The sequence below is a fragment of the Bidens hawaiensis genome, unplaced genomic scaffold, assembly GCF_021521415.1.
Source record: "Bidens hawaiensis isolate Kalapana, Puna unplaced genomic scaffold, B.hawaiensis_p1.1 tig00022778_1, whole genome shotgun sequence".
NCBI classification, from domain to species: Eukaryota; Viridiplantae; Streptophyta; class Magnoliopsida; order Asterales; family Asteraceae; genus Bidens; species Bidens hawaiensis.
The window spans coordinates 35,958-48,965 of NW_027493560.1; the positions used below are offsets into that span (position 1 = coordinate 35,958).

The 13,008-nt window shown below is 31.8% G+C and overlaps 1 protein-coding gene across 1 annotated transcript; it reads right to left on the reverse strand.

Annotated features, from left to right (window-relative positions):
- Positions 1-6,290: 6,290 nt before the first annotated feature.
- LOC143566249 (uncharacterized) lies at positions 6,291-8,341 on the reverse strand. The gene is made up of 5 exons (XM_077052998.1): positions 7,953-8,341; positions 7,530-7,794; positions 6,904-7,434; positions 6,632-6,811; positions 6,291-6,545 (listed from the first exon to the last, which is right to left on the reverse strand). Exons 1-5 carry the CDS (start codon positions 8,339-8,341, stop codon positions 6,291-6,293), a joined length of 1,620 nt encoding a protein of 539 aa, XP_076909113.1.
- Between the last annotated feature and the right edge of the window lie 4,667 nt (positions 8,342-13,008).

Genomic DNA, 13,008 nt, shown 5'->3' on the forward strand with positions numbered 1-13,008 from the left:
TGATGATTAGAAATTATGTCGATTTGAATATTGTGTTCTAAAATAACGCGGTTATTATTTTAGTATTAATTAATAATTAATATTCACGTAAATTAAAGCAAGATTGCATTACAATTACGACAAGTATTTTTAGTTTGACAATCAGTTTTTTGAATATTAAAATGATAACTTATTCTAGTTTATGCCAAATCACAAAAATTAAAATCAAATATGTTCATAATTTTACTAATACGACTAATTAACTTAGAAATAATTACAAAAATGAAAATCAAATCGGTTAATATGAAAACTTTAAAAAATTATGGAAAGATTTTGAAATGAGTTTAAAATTATTGAGTGTATTAAAACCTTTAAAACTTTGTTGAAAGATTGGTCAAATTCCGAATTTAAAATGAGTTTAAATTTGTTAATTAAATTGTATTAAAACCATTAATACAATTTATTGAGTTTGACTATCCTTGTTAGTTATTTAAACAAATAAGGATAGTCAAACTTAATAAATTTTATTAATTGGATACTTAAATGTGTAATTTACGTATACTAAGACAAGTCGGAAAAAAATATATATCAAGGTATCTCCGATATACATCAATATATTATTTTATCTACAAATAATGAATATAATTGACTATTCAAAAAAGAAATATACATCAATATAAAAAAAATACCTCTTATAAAATAATGCTCAATCCATGAAAATTAGCTTGTATCAGTCAGGACATTAACCTGAAATTATAAAGTAAAATATTAATATTGATATCATGTAAAATTAGATATTTAATTTATAACCGGAAAAATTGAATGTCTTACCGGAAAAAACAATATAATGATAATAACCATGGCATCTCAGATTTAGATTTAGAAGGTAAACTGAAATATTCCGTAAATCAATCGGGTAAATAATTTGAAATAATAAAGTTTTGGTATAACATTGATATTATGGAAGATTATAATTATAATTTATAACCGGATAATTTAAATGTGTCTTACCGGAAAAACGAAATAATGATATTTTCCATGGATGAAGGTGATTTTTATTTAGAACCTAGAAGAACAACATGTAAAACAAAAAAAACGTAAAAGAAAAATATAAAACTTCAAATAAATATAAAACAATCATTGTTATAGGTATAACAAATAACCGGAAAAACTTAACGGAAAAACTTACCGGAAAAACTTAACGGAAAAACGTAAATACGCCCACATAGTAGCTTCATCGCCGTTTTTGATTTACAACCTAAACTGATTATAATAAAATCAGTTAACAATGAAAATAAAGATAAAAATGTTAGAGGAAACAATAACCAGAAGAATATATAATGTTGTCGGAAATACATATATCAACAATCGGAAATTTTTTATAAAATATAAACTTACCGGAAAACGATTAATACAAATCTAAATCTAGATTAGTCGGAATATTTGAGAGGAAAGAAAAATATAAAACTTCAAATAAATATAAAACAACCATTTTTATAGGCATAACACATAACCGGAAAAACTTACCGGAAAACCTTACCGAAAAACGTAAATACGTCCACATATTAGCTTCATCACCGTTTTTGATTTACAACCTAAACTGATTTTAATAAAATCATTTGACAATGAAAATAAAGATAAAAAGGTTAGAGGAAACAATAACCGGAAGAAAATATAATTTTGCCGGAAATACATATATCAACAATCGGAAGTTTATTATAAAATATAAACTTACCGGAAAACGATTAATACAAACCTAGATCTAGAGTAGCCGGAATATATGAGAGTGTGAAAAGAGATCCGGCTAATAGAGAAAGAGAGAAAAATATGTTTATGGTGAAAAATTATGAATTATTAAGGTTTAAATACAGGGGGTTTGGTCAACATGACACGTGACAGCCTAATAGAGAATATGTGAATGGAAAGTTGCTGACTGGATTGCACATGTGGATAGCCTAGAAGAAGGCCATGTGTACAATTGTATTGCTTTAATAGTATTTAAAGATAAAAAGGAAAGGAAGAACGGCGAGAAGAATATGTCGCACCCGTCCCTTTTCGCCCAAAAATCGCCCGGAGGTGTTCTACCACCTTGTTGGCCCTTTTCGCCCCAACCTTTGCCCCACTACGTTTGGCCTTATTAGATGTTATATACATCAAACTTACACCAATAAATCCAAAAAGCAATTAATCATTTAAATCTTTTTGCAAACTAGACTGTTGCATATCAAACTGTACCTAATCGATTAATTGGACTAAGAGGGTGTTTGGGATTTCTTATTTTACCTCCTTATTTCTTATTTAAGGCATAAGTTATAAGTTATAATGTTGTATACATTTACAAAACCCAACTTTTCCAAACACCTTATAACTTATAACTCATAAGTTATAAACTATAAGGAGCTAAAATAAGGAATCCCAAACACCCCTGACTGAAACTTGTGATTTGAATTTATCAATCAATTGAAGCTTGCAAATCAAGAATTATGTAAACAACAAAAAAAATTGAAATAATAGTGTTTGCAAATGGCTTCATATGATAACTAGACTAATTATTTTAATAAGTTAAAAATAATTGTAGTAAACATATAACTAGAGTAAATGGTGTTTTAATAATTACATTTTAGCTATGTATGATAATTACTTTATTTATGAAACAACCACAATAATAAAGACAACTAATACTTTATTTATGCAACTAGTTACTACATATAAAAAATATTACAATGTGTAATTATTTGTAGAAGAGTAATTACTTCTTAGTGTGTAGTGAGTCATTTGTTTTTTTTTGTTAACGTAAGTATTTCTATAACTAGATCATTTCATATATAGAGTAATTAGCTTTAGACCCCGTGTATTATACAAGATGATCTAAATAATAAAAATACAAATAAAATTAATCAATAAGTATATAATGTATGTGAAAAAAAAACGAGTTACATATACATTTCTTATTACTTAAATTTAAGACTATTTCCCAAATACCAATTATGTCATTAAAATCAAAATTAGTAGAATCTACCATATAAATTTTGAAAATACCATAATATATTATGTAAATAATGTGTTCAATATGACCACAATCTAGAATACTACAAAGTAATCTATTTTTTTCATAGAAAACAATAAAAGGTATTTGTACACTTAAATACATAATTTGGATTATTTTTGACTTGTTTCCTTCTAGTTCAAAATGTAGCTTAACTTATTCCACTCATTAGGAATGAAACATAACCCAACTTCAAAAATATAAAGACAACAATACAACCGTTCAATTAAGATAAAACACATTCAAGATAAGAATTAAATTCGAATCAGTTCAACGAAATACAGGAAACCCCTAATAATCATATGAATCAAATAATAAGCAAATGTCAAAACATATTCAAAATAAAAACAAATTAAAACAAAATCAAACAAATATTATTAAGTTCAAGGAACACTATGAGAACCCAAAATGAAACTCAACATTAATCTAAGTCGTGTACTTTTTTTACAATATATTAAGTTACATGTTAAATAACATGTTACAATAATGATTTACATTTGAAATATACTTATTGGTATACAACTTGATGTGGTATTGATAAATTTATCAAAGATTAATAACTTTATATTTACTTTTTACTTTAAATAATGCAACATGTAGCTGATCAATAGTAAACGCTAGACATTTCAAATACAAATCAACCATTGGAAATCATTGTCATCGACTTTTATTTATGGTAATTCCAAAGGACAAAAAAAATGAGAAGAATGAGAAGAAATCTAATCAATTGATCTTAGATTTGAATGATATAGATTAATTTAAGGGTTAAAATTTATGAGAAGTGCATAAAGGTAATAACCAACTTTTGTTGACTTTTCACTTCACATGCAAGACACATGTCAATTCCCATCATTTTAAAGCATACATAACTTTTTCATACAACATTTTTGTTTAAAATCACCATAATTACAAATGTTTTTTTATCTTATAAAAAATTGTGTTATTGGTTGATCATTGTGTTTTTAATTGGGTTTTTCTATGCAGTGTATTATAGATTTTGGTCATTGTGTTTTTCAGTTAGTACTCATATTAAAGATTAAATTTTAAATAAAGATTACGTTATTGTGTCTTTTTGTTCTTCATTGTGTCTATATGCTCATCATTTGTCTTTCTATTTATCATTGTGTAATATGTTCATTGTCTGTTGTTCGGGATTGACATGTGACATTCACTTAATTTGAGAAAAAGAGTATTATGTTCATGTCGTAAACTTGCAACTATTTTTTTAATTTTAAAAAAGTTAACTAAAGTTAAAGGTGAAAATTGTAATGAATGTGAGATTTTTTTACTTGAAATACCATATTACCCTTTTTTCCAGCATGCATTGTGGCTGTACGTTGTGTTAAATATATTGTAAATTACTACAAAATAAAGTGTCTTAAATCACTCATGACTCATATATTATATATACAAATAATCTTAAATATAACTAAACTTTTAAAAGCTTTCTGGTCTATACATTTTCTTAAGCCACCGGATTGTTTAATTTATAAATGAAGGTTTCTCATCCATTTAACCCGAATTTACGGGTATGGGTCCCACCAAATCTAGATAGCCCTTAAACGTGTTATAACATCTCATTAAAAAAATTAATATCGCCAAATATTTGATATAAAAATTCTATAAAATAGGGATATACTAAAAATTAATATCCAATTTTTTTTAAAAAGATATTATATATAACTAAGAAACAATTTTATAGTAAAAAAATAAACGGGACATTGGTCTCACTAAACCCATATAGCTTTTAAACTGGTTATAACATTTCATTTATATGTGAAACCCTTTAATCTTCAAATCCTAAGTATATTATTAACTATCTTATGATCAATAAAATTAAAATACAAATAAATATATAAATATTAGAAACGAATAATGTAAAATAATCCCATAATACGAGGGGGGTAAAAGCTAGTTGTTTATATATTAAAAGTTAGTTATTCTATAAGTAAAACTAGTTTTTTACCCTGTTTATTGTGCCGGACAGATCAGATAACGTGCAAGGTACGCTGAACATGTTTATGTACTCATCGCATTGCAGTTGTGCACTACCGTGGGTTCGGTTGATTAGCATATAAAACATTAAAAATATTAAAAACAACATTTGTTCCTTCGGTAAAACCCAAGCTTTGTCGGTCTCGGGGGCTGTGACGGTGAGTTGGTAATACTAGGATGAAAACCTAAGCATTTTCGGTTCGTGGCTGCAATTCGACGTGAATTCGGTCGGTTTCGGTTACGTTCGTTACGACTCCGGAAGTAAACAAAAAGATTGGTAAAACCCGGACGTTAGTATAAACCTAACGTTGTCTGTTTCGGGCATTTTAATGGTAAGTCGAGACGAAAACCGTTTAATTGTCAAATTTAAAAAAAAATGTTGTGTACCACTTTGTTGTCACCACATGGCCTAATAGGGGCTTAGCGACATCAAAGTTGTAAAATATATTTATTTATATAATAATGAAAACTCGAAAAGGATTCTATCTTTAAAAGAAAAGTTGAAAACAATTTCGATTTTCGATTGAGCCTAATAAAAAATCTTTTAACACAAATATGTTTTTAGTAGGAGTTGGAATGGAATGTCTCATGTTATATGTTATGGTACAAGTTAAAATGTTTTTAGTAGGCTAGACATAAACATTTCTCCTCTTTTTTTTCCTTTTTTTCTTAATCAATTTTAGCTTTCAAGTATGGATTTTTCGATGGAGACCCATGTTTAATCCATACATACAAAACTTTGAGGAGAGCATATGTGGCTTCATGAATGAAGACCAGGATCTTGGTGATCTTCGGTTTGATCATGAGGGCATCCGGGATTTACCACCAGTAGGCCTTCGGGCGGGTGTGTTTTCTCAGGACTGGATATATCTTATAGGCGCTTAAGTGTAAGGCCCCGTTACCGGTGCCTCACATTTGGACGTTGGATTTACTCATCATCATAGTTCTAATTATTAGAGTTAATAAAAACATATGCGGAATATAAAATCTTTCATAAAACATTTCATATCAATTCAAAACGTGTCTTAAACAAACAACTTGTCTTTCAAATAAACAACATTAAACATAAATCATCTTGAGTCTTCCGATGTCAGCCTCTTATCCAATGCCACGTGTTCCCCTCAAGCGAGTTGTCTTATCCTACTCACCTGCGTGCAGGGCCATCTCCGAGAATACAAAAAAAAAATCAAGGCCTGGGACATGAAAAATAAAAGGCCCTAAAATATAAAACAAAAGTTTTTTTTTTAGCAAAATGAACTAACAAAAGTACTTAAACGAATCGTGATGCTCTTTTGGCATTTTTGGAAGCAAAGCCGTCGATTAAATCTTTGTAATCTATGGTCTCTAAAACATAGTTTTCGATAGCAATAATCGCCAATCCATTAAGCCTTTCTTGGGACATTGATGATCGTAAATAGGTCTTCAACAACTTCAACTTTGAAAAACTTCGTTCTGCCGATGCCACTATTACCGGAATAGTCAACAACACTCTATATGCAACTAATGCATTAGGGTAAGAATCTACCTGTTTCATTTTGATTAAAGCATCAAAAGATTTAATAATTTTACAAGGTAAAAAAATAATAAAATAACGCATTTGTATAAACGAACCTGTTTCAGATTGTTTAAAACATCTAAAGGACTTATAGCATCACCAGGTAAAAAGGTCTCAAACAACTTTAACTCTCCATAAAGTTCTTCAGCATTGATATCAGGTTCTTCACCATTCTTCAATGCATCTTGAAGACAATAACAACGAGATTTAAGATCTTTTTCTCCAAGTTCCCTCAACTTTTTAGGAAACAAAAAACCAAATAGTTTTTCGTATTGTTGGTATTGTTCAAATCTTTTTTCAAGAGATGAAATCGCATGATCAACGATACATTAAAAGTAATTGACTCTAAAATCCTCCTCCGCTGAAAATAAAACATCTTCTCCATTTGAAGTCTCCCCAAATTGTTTTTCCTTCGAATCGGACGCCTTTGATTGAATATTGGATCAACACTCAATTCAATTGCAATTTCCTTAGCTTCATTGATCGCCTTAGACAACCCCTCTTCTCTATATTTCTTGAAGTAATTAATCAACTTCTTCACTTGATCAATAGCATCATCAATTATCATATCCTTGGATTGCAACTTTTGACTCACCACATTCATGTTTGATAATACTTCATACCAAATAATGATTGATACTATAAATTCAAAATCACTAAATTCATTCCTTGTTAATGAATTAGCATCACTTGTTGTCTTAGGATCACCACCCTCGGTGTCCCTAACCTCAAGTAAAGCTTCTCCTACATCCGATAGTTGAAATCTAATAGGTTTCACACTCTTAACCTGACTTTCCCAACGAGTCGCAGACAAAGGCTTAACAGTCAATCCTTTAACATTGTCTTTTAAAATTTGCCACTTCTTTTTAGAATTGGAAAAGATATTGTAAATCCGTTGTATGGTTCCAAAAAAATATTCAGCTTAGTACACGTGGTAGCCATGTCACATAATACTAGATTAAGACTATGACAACCACATGTGGTATAAAAAGCTCTAGGATTCATATCTAAGAATCTCCTTTGAACCCCTTGATGTTTTCCTTTCATGTTGGCTCCATTATCATAGCCTTGGCCGCGCATATCATTGATATCAAGACCAAGAGACTTTAATTCCTCACGCGTAACATCAAAGAGTCCTTTACCCGTTGTATCATTAGCAATCATAAAACCAAGAAAAGATTCCTCAATAGTAATAGGTTTGGCGTTTAAATTCACATACCTAATATTTAAATATATTTGTAATAGTATAAATAACATAGCAATATAATAAAACTAACAATTAAAGAATTAGAGTTTAGATTGACATATCTCACAATTAAAGTCATTTGTTCTTGATAACTTTTATCCGGGGTGCAATCAAATATGATGGAGTAATACTTTGCTTGCTTTATCTTCTTGATGATTTCTGATTTAACTTCGTCGGCTAGTAAAAGGATTAGCTCGTTTTGGATATTGTGTCCAAGATAGTGTACGTGAACTTCATCATTCATGATTCGCCGCACATGCTCTTTAATAATTGGGTCAAACTCTTCCAACATCTCGATTAATCCCAAAAAATTCCCATTACTTTTCTGATATAACTTCTGATTTGTACCGCGAAAAGCTAAACCATTCTTAGCTAGAAACTTAACAAGAGCAATAATTCTAAAAATGACTTCTTTCCAATAATCTCTTTCCTTATTAAATTGGTCATGCGCTACTTTGTCAATCGTTTGGTTACAATTCAACCTTTGTCGCATTTCAAACAATCTTTGCATATTCCTCATATGTTCAAAGCTAAGTTCATGATCTTTAAGTCTATCACTAGCATGCTTCCAATCCCCATAACCATCACCATCTAACGAACCTTTTGGGGGACCTTGTCTAAATAGTTTACAACAAAAGCAAAATAGTTTGTTAACCACCGTTGAATACACTAGCCATGTTCTATCACAAGTCTCTCTATTTGATAGAGTTCTTGTATACAAACTTGAAGAAAAACGTCTTCCAAGTTTATCCGCGGGACCCTTTTTATTAGTCAAATCTCATTTTGGACCTTTCTTTACCAAAACATTAACCAAGTTAGCATTAAGTCCATCCCAAGTTGTAGGATCAAAAATATCAATTTTCGGATTAACATTAACATCATCGTTATCCAAAATAGCATCAACTTCATCCTCATCCACACTAGTATCAACATCATCTTCATTCACATTAGTATTACCATTAACATGATCATGAGCATCTCCGTTCATATTGAAATTAGCTTCATGCCCTTCAACATTACCATAACCATCTTCACCAACATGTAAATCTTCATGATCTTCATCGGCATGTACATCCTTTTCTTTTACATTAGAACTTTGAGGTTGCTTTTGGAAAAACGTATGTATCTTCGCATTCTTCTTTATTTGTGTATTTCTTAGTTCTTCTTCTATTTTTCTCTTTTTACGTTTTTGACAACCGGATAAGTGTTTAGACTTGGGAGGCATAATGTCTGAAAAACAAATAATAACATAGCTAATTAGTATTTAGTAATTAATTATCAAATATGAAATAATAACTTCGCTTTTAAAAACTGATAAGTACATGTGATGCTGTGCATACAGTGTCATGATATATATATATATATTTCAAAAGTCTCATGTTTCAATCGGCAATTATCATATATATATACTGTATAAAATAATACAAATATACAATTATACATGTTTAAGTTGTTATTAATCTACAATATTATTTTATTTGCAAGTTGCAACTTTCAACATATACATAAACTAGAAACTGAGAATTGAGAAATTCCAATCGGAACTTTTGTTACATGGTTTTCACTTTTTTTTATTTAAGAATGTATCATTAACAAATAATGTAATAGACAGTAAGTACTTATTTGTTCCAATCGGCCCTTTTTTGAAATAGAAAATTAAAATAAGTTACAAACCTGTAATAGGAGGCAGACTTCGATCACCGTTGGCCGGAAAAACTGTCGTCGGAAGTCAGATGAAGTCAGATGGTCGCTGCTGTTTTAGAAGTTGTGATGTGCAAGTTACTGTACGTACGTTTAAACTTCCAAAATCCAAACCCTGGTTATTATTTTGTAACTGGGCCTCCTTTTAATGTAATTGGGCCTAAAAATACTTATATATATAAAAGACATTTAAAAACTAATGGGCCCTGTAAAAGTTGTGGGCCGGGGGCCTGAGCCCTACCTGCCCTGCCCATGGGCCGGGCCTGCCTGCGTGCATACTAAAAGTCAGCTACGCTGACTGATTTCTAGTTAATCAGGTAACATACATTACATTCCCATACATACATACGTACCTGAAGACACGTATTTTCATATTTCCTTACATACTTACATATATACTTACTTACATACTTCCATTCATATATATACGTTTTAAAGAGCATTTCGCACTATAATCTTCACCGATACTATTAGGGTCGGTTCCCTACATTCGCTGATACTATTAGGGTCGGTTCCCTACATTCGCCGATACTATTAGGGCCGGTTCCCAACATTCGCCGATACTATTAGGGTCGGTTCCCTACATTCGCCGATACTATTAGGGTCGGTTCCCTACATTCGCCGATACTATTAGGGTCGGTTCCCTACATTCGCCGATACTATTAGGGTCGGTTCCCTACATTCGCCGATATTATTAGGGTCGGTTCCCTTCCTAACCATACCTTCCATTCGTCCTACCTTTCTTTATATGATCGTTCTTTCACACATACTCACTTCATTACGTGCTTACATACATACATACATGATTCAAACTAGGCATACTACATATTACCTTCCCTGCCGATACGTGCAATATCTGAAGAGCGTTCACGCACCAAGCATTCATTCATAACGTTCAAGTCATACATATAAATCATACATGGCATACATATCATACTTACAATATTCATAGCATTACAACTTGACAACACGTGCAATATCCGAAGATCGTTCACGTAGCGACAAGCAATCATTCATAACTTTCACATAATCACATAAGGCATACACTTATCACTTAGGATAAGTGTATTAACAATCACATCGAGTATGCACACAGCCCCGAAAACATAACAAGGAGATGGGGCTAGAAACTCACCTGAATCATGTTTCTTTCTCCGTTAATAGTTAATCCTTTCTTTAGTTGAGCTCTACTAACTATATAAGTTACACGTATCAATACTCGTCTGATCTAATCTAACGGTCTTGTATTAGATTACTTTTACTCAGCATATATATTGTTTTCCTTTATTTTAATATTTGTCTTTCTTTGGTAATCTTTCTGCCATACCCGTGCATTCGAACCATCCAGGTAATCCAAAGTAATCAAGCCTTAATGTAATCAAATCTTGGATATGTAAGCGAGCATAAATGTAAGCGAACTTACATTAGCGAACTTACATTAAGCGAACTTACATTCGAACTTACATTAAGCGAACTTACATCAAGCGAACTTATATGTACGTGAACTTAATTGTAAGCGAACTTATATGCATGCGAACTTATATGCACGCGAACATATTTGTAAGCGAACCTGCTTGGGCTGTTGTCCACGGGTTCGGTTCATCGCACGTTTCGCGACCTTAATACACTTATTATGATTCGGCCTTAGCCCCAAACGTTCCCTTACCATTTGCGGTCCAAACTTGACCCGAATGAACATAAAGCTTGGATCTTTATGGCTAAGATGCTCAAAACTAGATCTAGGGTTTCTTTATACGAGCCTTATATGTCCATAAGTTCATTAAGTCCATTTTAAACATCAAGTTTGCAAATTTATTACATAATAAGGTTCGATTTACTATCCTACTAAGTTTCATGCAAAACCGACTTCGTTTACTCGTTCTTTTCACAAACCGAACACTACTCGTTTTACCCGAAACGAAACAACTAACCCGTTTACTATCAATTTCATTACTTTATCAATAATCATGCCCCGATGTATCATCCTACCAATTTTCATGTAAATCCGTTCATGAAAAGTAAGCCTTTTTAACAAAAACGTACCTTTGAGGTTTTTGTTTGAAATCACTCGAGAGGCTCAAAGCCATATCAAACGAACTATGATTTGAGTGATTCAAGCGGCCACAGAACCGTCTTGTCCCGATCTACAAATCCATCAGCTCGCCTTCACCGGCAACCACCGCTACAGTCACCGGAACATCTGAACAGTCGCCGGAATCTTCACTTTTGAGCTGCTATGGTTTTGCTAATAAAAACCCTACTTCCCGACCTCTGATCGAAGATCTAATCGGTGGGAATCTTCATTTTTATACCATGAACACTCATTTAAAATTTGAGACCAATCCGACGGCTAGATCTCCGGAAATCTTTGTGTCTTTGTGGGTGGTTTTCTCAAAAACGCGAATTGGGTTAAGTGTGTGTTTTGATGGTGTAGGCTATGGTGTAGAGATGTATGAAAATGGAAATGATTAGGGTTTTAAGGTGTGTTTATACTCCCTTAAGCCCATGGAACTTATGCCCATCTTTCCTTTTTGTTCCATAATTAATTACATCCAATTAGCCTACTTATCCTTCCATCTTTATTATTTTACTATTTTTCTATTAACTCAAGTAAACTTTTCGGTCTTAAATAAATAATATATTAATTATTTATTATTAGAAATTTCGGGATGTTACAAGTCTACCCACCTTATAAGAGGTTTCGTCCTTGAAACCTGCTTAGTCCTTGTAAAAGGAATACTTCCTGTGTTCACATACTTTCTTGAACAGGCTTAGCTTCCTAACTTATCGGTTTATCCTTTGTCTCACAATAATCGAGTGATGTTCATTAGTTTTAGCTGTCTTAGGTAGATTGTGCATGAAGTCCTCGATGATATGTTTCCTTATCTAGACTTTGCAACTACACATCATTTCCTCAAGCATGCTCTTCTTTCTTGTACTTACCAGTTTCTCCTTAAGGATTATTTCTTAAAATCCCTTTGTCTATTCTTTGAGATAGAACACTCCGTGCAACCCTTGAGCACATCCATTGCATAACTTGTCGAAAGCTTCTTAAGTCACCATTTAAACCTTCTTTCATTCTCAGCCTTGCATCAATACGTAGGGTTCATGAGTTATAGCTGTCTAAGGTAGCTTGATCATGAAGTCCGTGCTGATACATCTTTCTTCTCTCAACTAATCAAATCTCGTCTTGTCCTCTGAATAATGTTGTCTATTGCTGCATAGCAGGTTGTTCGACATATCATAACAATTTATTTTAACCAGCTTCTTTTCTGAGCATGTGTTGGCCTTCATATGGATATTTATGATACCATTCTTTCTTTACCGACCTAAAGGACTTCTCGTTGGTGATCACATGAATATCAGTTACACACTAATCATTCATGTTAAGACTTAATTCCAATAACATAAGTCTAAGCCATCTCTATGCATTCCTTGCATGTCTTTCTAGCTTTTGTCCTTGGTTTCTTGTACCCTCTTTCTGCG

Excerpts from the sequence above, each read along its gene's own strand:
- LOC143566249 (XM_077052998.1), bottom strand. The coding sequence starts at position 8,341 with ATGAGGAATATGCAAAGATTGTTTGAAATGCGACAAAGGTTGAATTGT. Across the intron at positions 7,435-7,529 it reads GTTGTCATAGTCTTAATCTA|TGGCAAATTTTAAAAGACAA; the intron begins GTATTATGTGAC and ends TCTAAAAAGAAG. Across the intron at positions 6,812-6,903 it reads TAGAGTCAATTACTTTTAAT|TTGAGGGAACTTGGAGAAAA; the intron begins GTATCGTTGATC and ends TTTCCTAAAAAG.